The sequence below is a fragment of the Callithrix jacchus genome, chromosome 18 (genome assembly GCF_049354715.1).
Source record: "Callithrix jacchus isolate 240 chromosome 18, calJac240_pri, whole genome shotgun sequence".
Classification (NCBI taxonomy): Eukaryota; Metazoa; Chordata; class Mammalia; order Primates; family Cebidae; genus Callithrix; species Callithrix jacchus.
The window spans coordinates 34,831,763-34,852,690 of record NC_133519.1 but is presented as its reverse complement, the minus strand read 5'-3'; the positions used below and the strand labels follow the sequence as shown (position 1 = coordinate 34,852,690).

The following is a 20,928-nucleotide window of genomic DNA, read 5'->3' as shown; positions in this document are numbered from 1 at the left end:
CAACTAAAATCAGAGTTCTCCAGAAAAATTCAAATCTATGTAATATATTTATCTTATTTGTGACCTACGTTATGAAATAACTATTAGTACCTTTTGATAGCTTAAAATTAGGCAGTGCTTAGTTACTTATAAATAAATGATAAATTCTATGGCTAATCTCTGGTAGGCTTAAGTGTTTTGGCTGTTGTCCTACATATTTCAACATCCAATGTATCCAAACTTAGTAGCCTAAGGAAATCATGATTAGGAAGCTGTTGCCTCAGATAATCTTATCACTTGTCCAAGAGAAAATGGTAAAATCCCTTTTGTTTGGTGTGCTTTAATACTTTCTACAGTTGCTCTTATCACAGCACACATAATCCTGTATTAGCAGGTATTTTAGCAATAGCATTTTATCTGTAACTAGGTACTATAGATTAAATCTTTAAATACAGACAATCTGAGTTAGTCCTCTCCATCAGGTTCTGAAAATAAAAAACCGTATATTCAAGTAATTGAGCATCTTCTACAAACACATTGAGAATTTCCATTTCTACTTTGAATGTCAGTTGTCATCATGAAGCATTAGTGGCATTACTTATCAATGATTTTAAACTAAGACAGTTCAGTGTTGCTGCAGCTATTAGTAGAATATTTTGCATTTTAACTTTATTATCACCAATAGGCAAATGTTTGATAAAGAGAACTTGAAAATGCTTTTTTTTTCCTCTGGTTCAACATATACGGGCAGTTTCTAATGGATTCTAGGTTAAGAAGTTGAGCTCTTTTTGAAATTTCCAGCTGTTTCTATTTAGAATAGTTTTTTGGTTTCTTTTTTTTTTCTTTTCTTTTTTTACTTTCGTTCCACTCTTCCCTAACATAAAGAATTGTCCTATCACAGAGCTTATTCAGATTATGCTAAAGACATATCAGTTTTAATTTAATGTTCCGTGTCTTCTGTCCCAAGTTGTAAAACAAGATTGAATGTAAGGCAAATAAGATCAGCAAGAGTTTTGATACAAGTAAGATTACCAGAGATCAACTGGAAATTTCCAGCTCATTTTCTTACTCTTTCCTTCTTTTGCCACGTGTTCAAAGAAATCTTGACTGTTTTTGGCATAACGTGTTTTCCTTCTATAGGTCTCCTGCAAGCGCAAAATCTTCTAACGCAACTACCTCAGCAAAGCCAAGCCAACCTCCTACAGTCGCAGCCAAGCATCACCCTCACCTCCCAGGTCAGTTTTCTTCTATGGGGGTTGCTTTCTCTTATCATATTGTTTGGGGAGACTTCTGGACTTTATTTAATCTTTTAAAACAATCTAATAAAAATAATTCAGTCTTTGAAAACTAACCAGAAAATCAAAGCTAGGCTTATCAGCTCAATAAAGCAATACTACCAAATCAATATAGTCTGTGAAAATCTTCAGAGTTCCTGTTTTCTTATATGTTCATAAAGAGTTACTGTGTTAGCAGTAAATGAGTAATGAGTTGTAGCTATGTGACACCTCCCCCATCATACTTGTCAATAGATATTACCACTTAAACTGGAAACCTAGTTAGCTTCAGTTATAATTCATTGTTACCCTTATCTGCAAAGAAACTTTGATCTCTATATTTTCTTTTTTCTCCGTGCTTTGATGTTGCTTTAGCTCATTTCCACCAGACCATATAAACACTATAATTATATAAAAACAATCTTAGGCACCTGAGGTTTAAGTTTTAGTTCTGCTTCTTATATAGCTGTCGCTTTGAACATGTCATTTTACCTCTCTGGACCTCAGTCGTCTTATCTGTAGATTAGGCGACTGAACTGGCTGATCCTGAATCTCCTTCCAGCTCTGACTTTCTTTGTCTGCAGCATAGAAGTTATTACTTAATACTAACACATTACCGATTTGACAGAATTCAACATCCATTTATGATAAAAACTCTTGCAAGCTAGATATAGAAGGTAACTTTCTCAACCTGTTAAAGAGCATGTACCAAAAAAAAAACCCAACAGCATGCTTAATGAAAAACTGAATACTTTCCCTCTAAGATCATAAACAAGGCAAAATGACCAGTTGCCACTTTTACTCCACATTTTACTGAAGATGCTAGTAATGCAATAAGAAGGTGAAATATTAATAAATGACATATAGATTAGAAAGGAAGAAGAAAAACTATCTTAGTTGCTAGATGACATGATTGTCTGTCTATGTAGAAAATCCTAAGGAATCTATCAAGAAAACAAGCTACTGGAATAAGTAACTTTAGCAACTATGTTACAGTCAATATATAAAAATCATTTACATTTCTATATACTAGCAGTGAGCATTTGGAGATTGAAATTAAGAAAAAGAAATTTACAGTTCTTAGGGATACACTTAACAAAATATTTGTAAGGCCTATACATTGAAAACTGTAAAACATTGCTGCATGAAATTAAAGACTTGTAAAATAGAAAGCTGTAATATGTTCATAAATCAAAGACTTAAGTTGTTAAAAGTGTCAGTTTTTCCCAAATTGACCTCTAGATTCAACACAATCTAAACCAGCATCTAGCAGACTTTTTTGTAGAAATTTGCATACTGTTTCTAACATTTATATGGAACTGTAAGAAAACACAGAATAACCAAATGATTTTGAGGAGTAAGAAAGTTGAAAGACTACCTGATATCAAGAATAATTATAAAACTCCAGTAATGAAGACAGTGTAATACTGGCATATGGATAGAACTAGAGATCAGTGGAACAGAATAGAAGGTCCAATAGACAGACCCATGTGTACATGGCCAACTGATTTGCCAGAGATGCCAAAGGATTTCAGTGGGAAAAAGAAAGTTATTTCAAAAAATCCTGCTGAAACAATAGAAAAAAAAATCTTGACTATTATTTCACAACATATACAAAGATTTGTTTGATGGATCATAGACCTAACCTTAGAGAAACAGCTTAGGTAAAAAATCTTTGTGTCTTTGGGTGAGGCAAGGATTTCCTAAATAGGACACAAAAAGCACCATAAAAGAAAAACAGTTGATAAATTTAATTTCATGGAAATAAAAGCTTCTCTTCGAGCGAATGAAAAGAAAACCACAGACGGGGAGAACATATTTTTATGCAATATATCTGATGAAAGATTTGTATTCAGAATTTCTAAAGAACTCATACAACTCAGTAAGACAATTTGATTTAAGGGAATGGGTGGCAAAAGAATTGGAGATACTTCACCAAAGAAGATATGTAAATGTCCAACAGGCATATGAAAAGATGCTCAAAAACCATTAGTCATCAGGAAAATTTAAATAAAATATTACTACACGCTCACTAGAATAAGCAGAATTTAAAAGGCTATGACAAAACCAAGTGTTGGTAAGAAGGTAAAGCAGCTAGAGTTCTCATACATTGCTTAGTGGTGTTGCAAAATGGTACACACACTTTGGAAATTATTTCGTCAGTTTTTTTGGAGAGGTGATGGGGAGGCAAGGTCTTGCTCTGTCACCCAGGCTGGAGTACAGTGGCACAATCACAGCCCACTCTAGCAGCCTTGACCTCCCAAGCTCAAATGATCCTCCTGCATCAGCCTTCCAAGTAGCTGGGACTACAGGTGTGCACTATCATGCCCAGCTAATTTTTGTATTTATTGTAGTGATGGGGTTTTGCCATGTTGCCTAGGCTGGTCTTGAACTCCTGGGCTCAAGTGATCTGCCCGTCTTGGCCTCCCAAAGTGTTGAGATGACAGGCATGAGCCACCGCACTAAGTTGGCAGTTTCTTATAAAATTAAATGTATGTGTACCTTGTGACCCAGCAGTTTTATTCCGAGAAATGAAAGCATATGTCCACACAAAGACTTGTACGTGAATGTTTATAGCAGCTTTATTCACTTCAGACTGGAAACAACCTAAATACACATCAGCTGGTGAATAGGTAACACAAGCTTTAGTATATCCATATGATGGAATGCTACTTAGCAATAAAAAGAAACATGCCTCTCTGATACATGCAACTCCTTGGAATCTCAAAAGCATTATACTAAATGAAAGAAGACATAAAAGAGTGCATATAGTATGATTCAATGCACATGGCATTTTAGAAAAGACAAAACTGTAGGAATGGAAAACATATTAGTGATTACCAAGCACAGGGGGCTAATGGTGGGGATTAACTGCAGAGGGCACAAGGGAACTTTTGAGAGTAATGAGAATGTTCTGTATTTTAATTGTAGTAGCAGTTGTATGATGGTATGTAGTTGCCAGGACATAAACTGTGCCCTTTTAAATGGTGAATTTGTGAATATGCTGAATGCAAGAGTGAGGTTGGGGTTTTGCGAAAGGTCTGTACCAGACATTACTCCTTGGCCTGCATGCTCTGCATATGGTGGCAGGGCTGTTGTGGCTTCATCCTGACTCCTGCTCACTGAATTCTACTCTGCCGTTTCTAGATCTGGCCCAGTCCAGCCTGAGGTTTCTGGAGTTGGGGTAACTTATCTGTAACCACCCCATCTAAAGGTACCCAAGCTATTTTTAGTCCTTTATTATTTGAGAATGGGGCTACTTCAAGCCTGGAGATGAAGTAACAATATGATAGTTAGAGTCACCTCTACCTGTCAAGCAGTTGTGCTGTGAGAAGTGTATAGCCACATAGTCTAGTATGGTTGGTGCTGGTTTTGGGTCCTCCAAAATGGTCAGGTTGAATATTGTGCAGTGTCAGCATGACATAGAAATGAACTTTGTTGTTGTCATTGAAACAGGATGATAAGAGAGGAACTTAACTCCAGTTGTTGCCTGTGTAATGCTTATTCTGTAGTTTTCTGGGCCAGTGAGTTGCTTTGGAGGAATTCTTGACTCATGAGGTAAAGCTCATCTAAATTAGAAGAAAAATTCACAGCCACAGAGTTTATCTGTAATACTGGTTTATAATCGCTCACCTGGGCTACTGTTCACAGGAGGGATCAGCTGAGCAATTAAGATGCAGTCAAGGAGCACCTCCTGCTAGTGAGGTGTGTTCCACTCAGGGCTTGTGAAAAGAATAGAATAACCTTATGTTTGTGTGATAAGAAAATTGAGTATTTTATTTTTAAAAAGACTATACTCTGATGTCCAAAAATAAACTATACATGGATTTAAAGATTCAAATATTCAACAATACATAGAAGCAGCTAGCAGATTAAAAGGAATTTTATCAGTGTTAGAAATAAATGAAGCTTTCTCAGATTTGAAGTAATGGGATATATTAGAAAGGAAAATTAAAAGCTCACCCAAATGATAATTTAAAGCTTTATGTACACTGAAAAATAAAAAGGAAAAAAGCAAATTGGGAAAAGGATTTGCATTAATATGACAAAGCTTACTCTATAAAATTTGAGGATCTCTCTAAGGATAAGGATGAGAATAAGGGTATCATTAATATATAAATAGGTTAAGGACATAAATCCAATTCACATCCAAGGAAATACAGATAATAATTGACACATAAGAAAAATTTTGACAGTGAGTAGTAAGAGAAATACAAATTAAGGCATCAGGAAACTACGTTTACTTCTTGAATTAGCAAAACATTTTTTTAAACTGCTAACACAAGCCATGTGGAAGAATGTTGCAGAGCGGAAACCAACATTATGATATCAAAAGCCATGAAATTGTTTATTTAGTTAGACCAGAAAAGCCCTTGAGAGTTTATCTCAAAAGAACTAGTTATGCACATAGGTGGAAAAAATAACTAATGTGCATAAAGTTTTTTATTGTGTTATTGTCTATGTTCATGAAAACATAAATGAAAAACCTATAAGAATATTGCCTTAGTTTTTTAAAAGGATAATTATGAAGACTGAAATACCATAGAAAAAAGTTAAAAAACAATGTTAAGTGAGACAAGCAGAGTAAAATTATGTACACCATAATTATAGTAAAAGGTTTAAAAATGTAGGTCCTTGGGGAAAAAACCTGAAGAGATAAACAAAAGTGAAACTCGTTATAAGCTATTTAAGTTACAGGTGGTTTACTTTTCCCCTTAAAATAGTTTTAATGATCTTGAATACTATTTTTATAATACTGTGTCACAGGTTGGAGATGTGATACTGATAAACAAGACAGGCTCTCTACTGTTTTGACAGTTTAAGTGCCAGACTTAATGAAATAGATTTTCTTAAATAAAGAGTAATTTATTAAACGACATAAGATATAGGTATTCAGACCATTTGAAAACCCAGTTATAATAGATTTTATTTTTGTATATTCATGTTTTCTTCTATAGAATTACATGCTTAACCTTGTAATTACATTATACATAATTTCACCATCTGCTTTGCTCACTGAACTGTTGTACGTTCTGTAGTGTTACATGGTCTTCATAGTTCTCCATGAATATGGCTTTTTCCTTAAGTTGTTTAGTTGGAGTAAACCTAAATATCTCTTCACATGTTTGTCCTCATTGTTTCATTCTTTCTCCAACAGCCAGCAACCCCAACACGCACAATAGCAGCAACCCCAATTCAGACACTTCCACAGAGCCAGTCAACACCAAAGCGAATTGATACTCCCAGCTTGGAGGAGCCCAGTGACCTTGAGGAGCTTGAGCAGTTTGCCAAGACCTTCAAACAAAGACGAATCAAACTTGGATTCACTCAGGTAGGGTGAATTGGCCTTACATTGATTGCCCTCCTTGGCTGGGTTCAGCTACAGTTGGCTGGCTATATTCATGGAGTTAACATCCGTGGATTCAACCAATCCAAAATATTTGGGGTAAGGGGTGCAAAAAAGGATGGTCATGTTTGTACTGAACTTGTATAGACTTTTTTTCTTGCCATTATTTCCTGAAGAATACAACAACGATTTACATAGCATTTACATTATATTAAGTATCATAGGTAACTTAGAGATGATTTAAAGTATATGAGAGGATACATGTATGTTAAATACAAATATGCATTTTATAATTTCGAGGACTTGAGCATCAGTTGATTCTGGTATCCAAGGGAGGTCCCAAAACCAATCTCCTGTGCATGCCGAGGGACACAACTGTATTTGCTTTATATGTCCAAAGAGGCTTCTAAGGAACAATGTGTTACTCAGACATGTTTTTTGGTTTTAAACTGTACCTTTTTGTTAGCCTTTTCCTGCATTTTTAACATGGTTTAATATTAGTCTAGAAGCTTTATGGTTCCTTTCAGAACACAGGCCTCTGAAATCATAATATATTAGTAAATTATGAGAGTTTAAGAGATTGTGTTGGAGATATTTTTACTATACTGAGGATTTTGTTATTTGAAGAATATCTGGCAGTAGACCTTAGTGCTATGTATGTAAGATTGAGAGAGCAAAGATTACAGGGTGTATTATAGTAGCTAAAAGGGGAAACGTTTAGAAGGCTTGTTTAAAAATAGTTTTTTGTGGTAAATTGCAGTAGCTCACATCTATAATCCCAGCACTTTGGGAGGCTGAGGTGGGAGGATTGCTTGAGCTCAGGAGTTGGAGACCAGCCTGGCCTCTAGTGAGACCCTGTCTCTACAAAAAGTGAATAAATAAAAAATTTAACTGTAGTCCAAGCTATCAGGAGGCTGAGGTGGGAGGATTGCTTGAGCCCGAGAGGTCAAGGCTGCAGTGAGCCATGATTGCGCCATTGCACTCCAGCCTGAGTGACAGAGCAAGACACTGTCTCTAAAAAAATTAAAAATAAAAATAATGTTTTGGAAGAGAGGGGGTGATGGAGACATGCATGCAAGCACAGGAGAACACACTCTCTAAGCCTGTGCTGAAACCAGTTAAGAATCTCTAGAAAATGAAAACCCCAAATTAACCAAAATCCAAATTAATTTTCTGGAATCTGTCAGCTGAGTACTTTTAAAGTAAATGTATTTAATGACTTAAACAGTTGTCTGGATATATAGCATTTTTGTTTGTATTAAGTGCTACCATTGACTTACTCTTTGATTAACTGTCATTTTTTTGGGAGACATGGTCTCATTATGTTGGCCAGGTTGGTTTTGAACTCTTGGCCTCAAGCAATTCTCCCACCTTGGCCTCCCAAAGTGCTGCAATTACAGGTGTGAGCCACTGCGCCTATCCTGCAAATAATACTTTTAAACAGGCGAGGAATTAAACTGAATGGAATTTATTTATGTAAAATGGTATAAGATCATTAGGTAGAACAAAAAAAACAAGTATGGATTAATTGGGTGCTTTTATGGAATCAGGAAAAATCTGATGTTTTCTTTCCAGGGAATATAGTTACCATTTGAAGTTTTGTTTTGTTTTGTTTTTTTGAAACAGTTTCGCTCTTGCTGCCCAGGCTGGAGTGCAATGGCACGATCTCGGCTCACCACAACCTCCACCTCCCGTGTTCAAGCAATTCTCCTACCTCAGCCTCCTGAGTAGCTGGGATTACAGGCATGAGCCACCATGCCCAGCTAATTTTGTATTTTTAGTAGAGATGGGGTTTCTCCATGTTGGTCAGGCTGGTCTCGAACTTCCAGCCTCAGGAGATACGCCCACCTCAGCCTCCCAAAGTGCTGGGATTACAGGCGTGAGCTACCACTCCTGGCCTACTATTTGAAGTTTTTAAGCCACTGTTCAAATATTATTCAAATTATTTTGTGTTGAAAGTACAGTAATGCCCCACCTGGCCTGGTAGGTCAAAATCTGAGGGATACCATCCCTACATGTATTAAGGGATGGGTGGGTGTTTTTATGAACATATATATATATATATATATGTTATATAAAAAAGATACATATGTATCTTTTTTTCCTTTTTGAGACAGGGTAATGGTCTGTCACCCAGGCTGAGACCTCCAGGGCTCAAGGGATTCTCCCACTTCTGTCTCCTGAGCAGCTGGAACTACAGGCATACCACCACATCCAGCTAATTTTTGTATTTTTTGTAGAGATGAGGTCTTGTCATATTGCCTAGCTGGTCTCGAACGCCTGGGCCCAAGAAAATCTGCCCACATCAGCTTCTTAAAATGTTGAGATTACAGGTGTAAGCTACCATGCCCAGCCCATACTTATATTTCTTTGGGAATTCATTTTTGCTCAAGGAAATGAATTGTATTGGGGAATATAAAATGATTTTTAAAATAGGCATGATTTTAGAGGAAATACAGTTACATTTGTGAGAAGTTTCACTTATTAAGAAACAAATTATCCAGAAACATTTTAATACTGTCATTTAAGCATCTTAAATGATCTGACTTGTTTTAAAAAGAAAACTAGGCTGGGTGTGGTGGCTCACACCTGTAATCCCAGCACTTTGGGAGGCTGAGGTGAGTGGATCACCTGAGGTCAGGAGTTCAAGACCTCAGGAGTTTAAGACCCTGGCCAACATGGCGAAACCCCATCTCTTCTAAAAGTACAAAAATTAGCCAGGTGTGGTGGCAGGCACCTATAATCTTAGCTACTCGGAAGGCTGAGGCAGGGAGAATTGCTTGAACCTGGGAGGCAGAGGTTGCAGTGAGCCGAGATCGCACCACTGCACTTTCAGCCTGGGCGACAGAGCAAGACTCCATCTCAAAAAAAAAAAAAAAAGAAAAAAGCTAAACATAAAACTAGATCAATAGCAGTGCCTCAAGTTTTAAGCTTTTAGCGAAGCGTACTCTTAGGTTCTCCAAGAGATTGTTGCCTAAGTGATATGCCAAAGATGTTAAGGCTTTTAAAAATCTTTAACTTTTACTGAAATAGTGGTTTGCCTTTTTGTGGCATCTGACTCAGTATTATTGCCAGTGTTATGTTTTTCTCCCCCTCTGCACATCCCTCCAGGTAAAGGAGCTTCCTTATGGTCTCGTGTTTTGTTTTATGGTTTTATCCTATTTTTTGGCCTGACCATTCCTTATTTTTTTAAATGACTTCGACATGACAGGGCAATGGTTCACAAACTTGGACTATGTGGGTTAAAGTACATACTACTGCTGCAGAATGGAAAATCAGTCTATCAACCTCTGTTTTTAAGTCAGATACTACTTCAGTTTTAGTTACTCAAAGGTTGTTCTGTGTCCAACTAATTTGTATACACACACAAAGAGAAAGTTTTAGCAGTCAGGTTATTTGCTGAAACAAATCCCTATTCTCTGATTAAATATACATATTATATGTTTTAAACAGTTACTTTCTAATTATGTAATTGCTTATTAAAGGATTATTATGGATGTCTTTGCACAATTAAAAAGCATATCATAGTATAATACATTTATCATATGTGGTACATTCATTATTTCCCAGCCCCAGTCTTTGTTTCTTTTTTGTTTTGCTCTTTTTAAAAATATCAAAGGGTTTTAATATAGTTAAGATCATAATGAATCGACTGTTTAAAACGTTTACTTTTGTGAGTGATAACCCAAGATGGTTGTGAATTGGGTTATCACTAAAGAGCACTAAACCAAGCCTGTACCAAATTAATGAAAATTAGTATGTTAACTGAGGAGCCTGTTGCTTTTTATTTAATCAAACAGTTTAAATGCGAAATAAAATATATTGTTAATAAATGATAAACTCACTTTATCATGGTTCTAGTTAGTGGCATAGCTTTATTTCCAGCCACCACCTTTAGATATCATTTCTTATAATTACTGTCGTGATTTTTTTTTTAAATATATTTTTTATTTACTTATTTTTTTAGAAAGAGGGACTGTGTCGGCTCTGACTGGAATGCAGTGGCACAAAAATAAAGCTCACTGCAGCCTCAAACTTCTGGGGTCAAGTGATCTTCCCACCTTAGCCTCCCAAGTAGCTGGGACTGCTGGCACATGTACCACACCCAGCTAATTTTTTTTCTTTTTTTGGGGAGAGATGGGGTCTCTCATTAAAAAAAAAAAAAAAAAAGCTAAACATAAAACTACATTGATAGGAGTAAAACTAGATTGATAGGAGTAAGTCACAAAGCTGAAATAAGTATAAGGTTAGCATATTTAGCCTATTGCCCAGGCTGCAGATTTATTTTTTGCTTGTTAAACTGTTACTTTTATAATAAGATAGAAGTTTGTGAAAATCTGTAGCATACCGTGCAGTTACTATTCCAGAAAATGCCTGTTGCCATCTAACTGCTACATAAGTTCTCATATTCAAAGAATTGCAGGGTTAGTTGGCGCCAGCTCTAATCTAAACAAGATGACCATCACATGAATACATGTGATACCCAAAGCATAAGTTTAGTGCTTGACATATAGTAGGCACTTAGTGAATATCTGATTGACTGAAGTAATATATTTTATTTTATTTTGTTTTGTTTTATTTTATTTTTTTGAGATAGAATCTCATTCTGTTGCCCAGGCTGGAGTGCAGTAGCATGATCTTGGCTTAAGTGCAACCTCCGCCTCCCAGGTTTCAAGCAATTCTCCTGCATCAGCATCCTGAGTAGCTGGGATTACAGGGGTGCGCACCATGCCCAGCTAATTTTTGTGTTTTTAGTAGCGATGGGGTTGCACCATGTTGGCCAGGCTGGTCTCGAACTCTTGACCTCAAGTAATCCACCCACCTCAGCCTCCCAAAGTGCTAGGATTACAGGTGTGAGCCACCATGCCTGGCCTGAATGAAGTAACATTTGATAAATATATAGAGATATAGGTATAGATAAACATAGTCATCTATAGATATATTTGTGTACAGTATAGATGTGATGGATAGCATTTATGCCCTGCTCACCACTAATTCAGGTTCTTTCAGTTTCACTGTAATTGGAAGGAAATCAATAAGCAGTCTACCCTTCAGAACTGTCATTAAAACTTTCTGTGATGATGGGGTGTTCTGTATTTGTGTGGTCCAATACAATAGCCACTTTATACTTGTGGCTGTTGAGCATTTGGAAGGGCTGTGGTGCTGAGGAACTGAATTTATTGGATTTTAATTAATTTAAACTTAAATAGCCACATGTGGCTAGTGGCTATATGGGAATGCAGAGGATATCAATCAGTTGAAGTTCGGGTATTTTGTGTGCCTCATTTTATCTTATAGTTCCAACATGTCTCATCTGTTAAATTTTTTACCAGAAGTTGCTCACCAAAAAGAAAATGAGGTTTTAAAAATGTTATTTTCTTTTTAAACCAACTACCACCTAATGTAGGTTCTAATAAAAAATGTAGTATTCAAAAGATGGACTAGGGTGGGGGGAAATCAAAGGATTGGGATAATCCCAGTTCATAATAAGTGTTGCCAGAATAGTTGGCTATCTCATATTAGAATTAGTTGTATAGTACTTTGGACAAGAAATGATGCTGCTGTCAATAAACTAATTGGAGTGAATTGGTGAATGAATCATTTAAACTCTGAACTTCTGTTTCCTCTATATAAAATAACTGTTAAGATATGGCTTTTTTTTTTCAGCTTGAACAAGAGAGATTCAGCAAGAAGAAAAGCTCTGTATACATTTCAAAGGTTATAGGATTATAGAGAAAGACATCTTTTGTAATATATTCAGGGCATCATTGTTCTATTGCTATAAGGTTACCAAGTTTCCAGTACCCATGAAGGTTTGACTAAATGGGTCAAACCTCTCTACTGTGAATTTCTATTTCTATGATGGTTACAAAAGTAGTCTTTTAGAATACCTGTTTTTTGTAACTAACTTTGAAATCCAAACTAGGAGTGAAAATAGATTTTTTTGTCACTGCTTCCAGAAATACTTGATAGGGAAAAGAAGAAAGAGATGATTTCTAATTTTTAAAGTGATTTTTGGGAAGTTTGATTAGTTCAGAAATATCTTGGGTTATCTAGAGAATTATATATAATACCTGTAGGTGATCGAGATAAATTTATTTTTATTTTTATTTTTTTCTTTTTTTTTCTTTTTTTTGAGACAGTGTCTCACTCTGTCACCCGTACTGGAGTGCAATGGCATGATCATGGTTCACTATAGCCTTGACCTCCTAGGCTCAAGAGATCCTCCCACCTCAGCTTCCCAAATAGCTGGGACTACAGGCACATGCCACCACACCTGGCTGATATTTGTATTTTTTGTAGATGTTTTGCCATGTTGCCCAGGCTGATCTGGAAATCCTGGGCTCAAGCAATCTACTCATGTAGGCCTAGGCCTCCCAAGGTGCTGGGATTAAAGATGTAGCCACTGTGCCAGACCAGATAAATTCATTTTTAAAGATTACTTGAAAATCGCTTTGGTTGCATCAATTAAGGGGCTTGTTAGAATATCAGCACTATTTTTGATACCTAGTTGAAATTTTGGTATCTCCATGATTGCGTAAGGTGGCAAGAAGAGATTAAAAATAGGAAAGTATGTAGGACAGTATTGAACACTGTAATGATCAGGCCTAACAGAGTCCTCACAGTAACGCTGTGACTGGCTTAGGGATGGAGTTTATGCGGGACCCTGTAAGTAGAATAATTATTGACCCTTTGTCTACAGCAGTTATTGAAGCAACACCACAGAGTAAAGACTAAGCATTGATGAGATGACTCTATTTCCTCTCTTCTGCTCTGTATTATGTGTAGGGTGATGTTGGGCTTGCTATGGGGAAACTATATGGAAATGACTTCAGCCAAACTACCATCTCTCGCTTTGAAGCCTTGAACCTCAGCTTTAAGAACATGTGCAAGTTGAAGCCACTTTTAGAGAAGTGGCTAAATGATGCAGGTAAGTGAATATATAAGACATTTCTTTGTCATTCATTGGAATTTTACAGGAGGGTCGTGATATAAATTGGGGTTTATACTTGTTACTCTACTTTTGTTATTATAGAACCTTGAAGCTTACTAATCCTGTGATCATTATAAATTATGGTGATGTAAATCAGAAAGCTGATTCATTTAAATATTCTAGCAGTCATAGTCTAAATAATTAGCAATAATTCTTAGCCTGAAATACTTCTTGTATTTGAGCCAGGATTAGGAACACAACACACAGTTGAAGGAATAGGATAAGAAGGTCTGTGTATTTAGATAAGCTTGAAGTGCAAGCTTATTGTTTATTCCTTGATGAATTATCATAGAACTTGTTCTTGTAGTATTTCTGCTTTTGTTATTTCAAATGACCACACGTTTCATTCAGAAAAGTGGGACTACTAGCTTTGTCTTACATTTTTTGTGCAAAGATTTCCTTTTGGAAGATTTGGATTTTGAGTCACAGAATCATAGACTATGAAAGCTATAGTAATCATCTAGATTTCTCAGACTATGGTTCTTATCGTAGATGTGAACAAAAACTAGACCTTTGGAAAAGACAAGCCTGAAACACACATCCTTGGAGAGTTTTATTCAGTAGCTATTGGTGAGGCCTAGCCATCTGTTTCCTGAGTCCACAGATAAAAACGACTGGTTTACTCCCTCCATCTTATTTTACATGTAGCAGAAACAAACTCAGATGTGTCTGATATGCCCAAGATTATTAAACTGTGAAATTACAGAACTCTATGATTTAACTTCAAAGAATTTATAAATATTTCGTTTGTTTCTTTTCTTTTTACCCTAGATTATACCAATAAAATGAGAGGCCATTTATAAGATAAATATTAAACATTCAGTAATTGCCAAGAAGCTTTCTTCTTTTTATCCTCAGAATTTATAAACAGAAATGAGAGACATAGAGCTGAGTTTAAGGGTAGGAATAGTAAACAACTTCTTTCTCAGAAACAGAAATCCAAAAGTAGTGGTAATATTGTCAACTAGGACAAAGAACACCAATAAGGGCAGCAGAAATATCCATAGTAGTAAGCTATATTTTTTGAGGCATGGTCTCACTCTGTTACCCAGGCTGGAGTAGAGTGGCATGATCTCAGCTCATTGCAGCCTCCACCTCCCAGGTTCAAGTGATTCTCCCACCTCAGCCTCCCAAATAGCTGGGACCACAGGCGCACACCACAATGCCCAGCTAATTTTTCTATTTTTGGTAGAGACGGGGTTTCACCATGTTAGGCCAGGCTGGTCTTGAACTCCTGACCTCAAGTGATCCTCCCACCTCAGCCTCCCAAAGTATTGGGATTACAGGTGTGATCCACTGTGCCTAGCCAATAAGGAATATTGCAATGTAGGTTATGTGGAAACCTTTTCATACTTGCATGTAGCTTATTTTGTCAGTTTTGTTGTTAATATGCATGTTCTACACAGGAATCACTGTGCTCAGCTAATTTTATTTCTGTATTTACTTCATTCTTACAGAGAACCTCTCATCTGATTCGTCCCTCTCCAGCCCAAGTGCCCTGAATTCTCCAGGAATTGAGGGCTTGAGCCGTAGGAGGAAGAAACGCACCAGCATAGAGACCAACATCCGTGTGGCCTTAGAGAAGAGTTTCTTGGAGGTCAGTGAGGTTTTTACTTTTCTGTATATGGGATTGTCTGTGTAGGACTTAACATTAGTACTTAGTAGAAACTGTAGGTGATAAAAGATGACCTGTCAGCCTCTGCCCTTATAGGTGATTTTAATGAAATAGGTGAAATAAGTAAATTACTGACTGACATAGGAGACAGAACCAGAGTTCTGCAAGTTCCAGGAGAGACCAGAGTCATATCCGTGTGAGCACTCAGTATTTACTGAGAGAGGTAGCAGCTACCATAGGGTACATAGGAATTAATTCCACAGACTAGAAAAAGTGGATGGAAAGTACTTAAAGCAGAGGAAACACATGAGTGTTTCCCCCTCAGAGTGGGGAAAACATTGGAGTGAGGGAAACCATAAAGTGTACCAGGAGACACTCTAGTAGATTGGTTGGTTCAATTCTAGTGTCTGTATGCCTGGAATAGTAATTTGGGACTGGAACACTAGCGACCTTGAATGTTAGGCTGTGGAGCTTAAGTTAATGGAAGAGATATTTGGCAATTATTTTTTTGTGCCAGGCAATATTATAATCAAAGCTTTTAAGAAAATGTTAACTTCTCTAGTTCAGAAAAGACTTGAGCATATTAGAAGGACACTGAATTAGGAGTTTTTTTTTTTGAGACAGAGTTTTGGTCTTGTTACCCAGGCTGGAGTGCAATGGTGCGATCTCGGCTCACTGCAGCCTTCGTCTCCTGGGTTCAGGCATGAATCAGGAATTTTTATCAGCTCTGCCACTTACTGTGTGATTGGGCAAATCACATGATTTCTTTAAGCTGAAGGTCCTTCATCTGTGAAATACCTGCCTTTCTTAATGTGAGGTCCAAATTAGATAGCATGAAGCATGAAGAAAGGTTTAATTCCTACTAATACCTAGGGTTGTATTGGTATTTTGTTAATTTTATTCACAATTATTAGATCCTAAAAATGAAAAAATACAGATACTCGATAACTTATTCTAAGTTAATATGAATAAGTTTAGTAAGTATATGTTCATTAGAACTTCTATCTGCAGAATCTCTCTGTTGAAAGTGGCCTAATATGGATAGTCATATGTATCCCTGCTTCATTGTCTAACCTGTCCCTCCTCATTTGTTTATTTATATACTGATGTGATTATGCCAATATTCAAAAAGTTATTCCAAAGGATGACTTTTGGAATTATGTTTTTTCACCCTTCAGAATCAAAAGCCTACCTCGGAAGAGATCACTATGATTGCTGATCAGCTCAACATGGAAAAAGAGGTGATTCGTGTTTGGTTCTGTAACCGCCGCCAGAAAGAAAAAAGAATCAACCCACCAAGCAGTGGTGGGACCAGCAGCTCACCTATCAAAGCAATTTTCCCCAGCCCGACTTCACTGGTAAGAATGGAAAATAGGGGGTCCAAGCTCAAGGGCTAATTTTCGCAATTTTGCAAATGACCTGTTAAATCAGTTTATTTCATAATAGGAATTTAATGAATAAATACATCAAATAAATGCATATAAATTTATATTTTAGATATTATCAAGGTAACGAAATTTATTCTCTCTCTTTCTCCCCCCCCCTCTCTCTTTCTCTCTCCCCCCCGTCTCTCCACCCCACCCCCTCCCCCCACCGAGGTCACTGGTCTTGAGGTGCCCCTGCACAGAGGATGAAATCTCATTGTTACTAACCCAACAACTTACTGGTCTTTTTATTTATTTGTTTGTTTGTTTGTTTATTTATTTATTTTTGAGGCAGATTCTCAGTCCATCACCCAGGCTGGAGTGCAGTGGTATGATCTCGGCTCACTGCAACCTCTGCCTCCTGGTTTTAAACAGTTCTCCCTGCCTCAACCTCCTAAAGTAGTGGGATTACAGGTGCCCACCACCATGCTCAGCTTATTTTTTGTATTTTTAATAGAGGTGGGGTTTCACCATGTTAGCCAAGCTGGTGCTGAACTTCTGACCTCAAGTGATCCATCTGCCTCAGCCATCCAAAGTGCTGGGATTATAGGTGTGAGCCACCACACCCAGCCTTCTTTTTTTTTCAATTGAGACAGAGTTTTGCTCTTATCGTCCAGGGTGGAGTGCATTGGTGCAATCTCAGCTCAGTGCAACCTCTGCCTCCCAGGTTGAAGCAATTCTTCTGCCTCAGCCTCCCAAAGTAGCTGGATTACAGGCACTCGCCACCAAGCCCAGCTAATTTTTTTGTATTTTTAGTTGAGATGGGATTTTACCATATTGGCCAGGCTGGTCTTGAACTCCTGACCTCAGGTAATCCACCCACCTCAGCCTCCCAAAGTGCTGGGATTACAGGTGTGAGCCACTGTACCCTGCCCGCCTTTCTTAATTTTTAACGTGAACAATTTTAATTCTTTCACTGCATTTCCATCATACTCTTTTCTAGTATAGTTCCTTAGATTACTCTGTAACCATGGGAGTAAATTTGCTGCTCATTCCAGTTATCTCAGAAAATCTTTAGTTACTTTTTATTCATGTTGAGTCCTAAAGCCCAATGAATTAAACTTACACTCACATGATTGATAGTAAATTGCCAGACCTTCAGCTCTGAACTTGTATTAAAACGATTATCTCAGATCTTTTACTTTCAAACAACATATGATTCTTTCCTGTGAAACCTCATTGAGTAACTTCTGCTGTTTGCATTATTCCTAGATTGAATAGACATACAGTGGTCATGTGACTCCCTTGATTTTTAGGATGATTGTATGTGTGACTTCTACATACAAACATCCTAAAAATCAAAATACGGAAATTCAAAATATGGGAATATTGTTGAGTTTGCATTTCTGTTCTTTTTTTTTTTTTAATTTGGTTTTATTTTAATTGAATAGCATTCCATACTGGCAGGCTTTTAAAACTAAAGTCAGCATTAAAAGTACATGTTAGTTTACAGGAAAGTTGTAGTTGTTAAGTGATGGGTTTGTTGTCATAAAGTTCATGAGATAGGTATGAAAAAGAGAATTATTAAATAATTTTGTTTTGTACAGGTGATGTTTATGTTTTAGATTTATTTGTACTAGAAGACAGTATTTCTTGCAAACTGTAGAATTTTTTCATATTTCAAAACTAATCTTAGTTTTTTTTAAAGTTTACATGATATTTTTATAATTTTCTTTTATTAAAACCAAGCATAAGGCCATACTGCCCCCGACAGAGTCAAAAGTAAAAGTAATACATGTACCCCAGATTCCCTGATCCTGTCAAACAGTTTTCTTATTTAAGTAAAGTTGATAATTAGTAGAATGTTTATTACTGACTTAAAATATATCTAATTAACATTACTGAAATTTAGGGACTTTTATTATTTATTTTTAAAACCCGGGCAAAGTTATTTGTGGTATCAGTGAACAACCATCTTCCAATAGCAGCTTTCCAGCACAGGATGTCAGATGTCTCAATTTCAAGACTAAAGAGTGACTATAAAATGATTTTTAAGTGCTTTGTCCGTGTTTTCATTTATGACCTCAAGGTGGCGACCACACCAAGCCTTGTGACTAGCAGTGCAGCAACTACCCTCACAGTCAGCCCTGTCCTCCCTCTGACCAGTGCTGGTGTGACGAATCTTTCAGTTACAGGTAAGCAGCTGCCAGGCCATGCACCTGCTGAGCACGTGGGAGGCCCGTGATGGGTTATTATAAGAATCTGCCATTAAATTGTGAATTAAGGCTCTAACTAAAGATAAGTGTTGCTCATAAACATCATTTTTCTTTCAAGTAACTCCTCAAAAACCTTCAATAGCTGTGGCTTTTTACATTCAGGAAAACATCCAAGTTTATCAATTCATAGAAGGTTATTTCCAGTCTGAACCTGATCTCCCGCTAGTCTGTTGCCTACCCTACCCTCAGCACACAGGAGGGCTCCATCTATACCTTTGTAAACATCCCTGCACTGGAAATGTCCATCTTAGCATGCAGTTCTTGATCTGTTCTTAATAAAACTACCCCAGCTTATATGTCAACTTTTCTTGGAAATATTATTTAGCTTCTCCAGGAAACTATTCATTTCCACATACCTGTATTATGCTTTTATTTTTACACATCTGTCTTTCCCAATAGACTTTGTCCTTTCAGAAGATTCAGTATTCTTTTTGAACTCTTGATGCCTAGCTCAGTGCGTGACATACTCACTATAAAATGAATGGGTTTTTTTTTCTTTTGCATTCCTTTAAGTAGCAAATTTTCCCAATAAATTTAAAATCACTGAGCACTGTCATTAGATGTTTTTTAGATGATACATAGTGCATAAGACATGCTGTAATTTTCACCAGGTTGGTTATTTACTGGTAAATCATTGGGTAGATTCATGATATTTCATAATGAAGCTTGATTTAACCTAGAGGTGAGGACTTTTATTTTTCTCACTTTTGTTTTAAGTTTATAACACTTTCTTGGCTCTAGGACCTAATGATGATGTAAAAATTGAATAAATGGCTTTATGTTATATTAAATTTCTACATTATTGGAATACATTATTAAAAATGTTATTGATTTTTTTCTGCATCCAACCATCCATTAATTTTTGCTTATTTTAAAAAGTACTTCTTGACCTTTTCTGGATGTTGGACCTCTTTAAGAATTAATGAAAGCTACAGACTTTTCCTTCCACTAAATAGAAATATAAACAAGTTTTAATAAAATTTAAGGAGGTTTATAAATGACAACTCCTGTCAACCCCCACCCCAAGGCTATTTGTGGATACCTACAGATTCCAGTTTTAAGAACCTTCATTCAAGAATATATTTAAGAACCTTGGTTAGGCGTATATATAATATTGAGCACTTCCTTTTAAAAAGCAAACTTAGTGATTGATTGGCATTGTGTCAGGCACCAAGAACATGAAGTTTCGTCTCTGAGGACCTTGTTTCCAAATTGACTGCCAGTCACCTGGCACATTATGAACTGAATCTTACGTTCCCAACAAATTATATTGCTTTAGGTCTAAATTTTTTGTTTTTTACAGAAAAAATTCTAATAGTTTATACATTAAGAACAAATCGCGTTGCAGTTTTCTTAAAATATGGGGTAAAAATAATTTTAGAAAGATTTTAATACTCAGTGCTAGCTAAAAATTTGCATCCGTTTTTGATATTTCTTATCAATCACATTTTCTTGAGCTCAGTTACTCAGCCTATTTATGTGGATCTAATTGTGATTGTTTTCTGACATGTTGATAATGTTTCCTGGAATGAAATTTTTTTTTAATTACTAAGAAACAGCATTATTAGGAAATTTAAACAGGAAAAAACAATCACAAGTACTATTTTTATTTTCTCTTTAAACCTTTTTAATGTACCTGTATGTACAGTTTCAGTAGTATTTGTCCAGTACAGTATTTGATTGCAGCCTTATGATACTCTAAGCAGAGGACTCTAGGTTGTGCCTGGACACCTCATCTACAAAAACTATGAGATGATAAATTGTGTTGTTTTAAGCTGCTGAATTTGTGTCATTGCTCCTTGAAAGAGAAGAAGAGTCAGTGTCAAGTGGATTGTCTTTCTTACTCTTTTATCAGCCATTGCTCAAAACCATGCCTGCTTTTAATTTTTTTTCCTCTTTGGACTATAACTTTCTGGTGCAACCTCTTTTCCTCTGACATTTTTATACTGCCTTCATTTTTTCTCTGTTGAGAAAAGTAGCATGTTTCTTTATCATGTTATTTCTTAAAGACAGCCAATGTCTTAATCATACAACTTACCTAATGCAGTCTGTTTTCTTCCTGGAGACTTTCTTCTTGGG

General features: G+C 36.5%; 1 protein-coding gene across 5 annotated transcripts in view; it reads left to right on the top strand.

Annotated features, from left to right (window-relative positions):
* The window catches only part of POU2F1 (POU class 2 homeobox 1), a 181,033-nt gene that overhangs the window by 152,425 nt on the left and 7,680 nt on the right, over window positions 1-20,928 (top strand). For all 5 annotated transcript variants that reach the window (XR_615275.5, XM_002760427.7, XM_078356356.1 and 2 more), the window contains 6 exons: window positions 1,120-1,214; window positions 6,412-6,585; window positions 13,390-13,531; window positions 15,052-15,191; window positions 16,388-16,567; window positions 18,663-18,768. Coding sequence is in view for 4 of the 5 variants with exons in the window: in XM_002760427.7 (XP_002760473.4) it covers window positions 1,120-1,214; window positions 6,412-6,585; window positions 13,390-13,531; window positions 15,052-15,191; window positions 16,388-16,567; window positions 18,663-18,768 (837 nt within the window). In the remaining variant the exon portion in view is untranslated. The remainder of the gene's footprint in view (window positions 1-1,119; window positions 1,215-6,411; window positions 6,586-13,389; window positions 13,532-15,051; window positions 15,192-16,387; window positions 16,568-18,662; window positions 18,769-20,928) is intronic.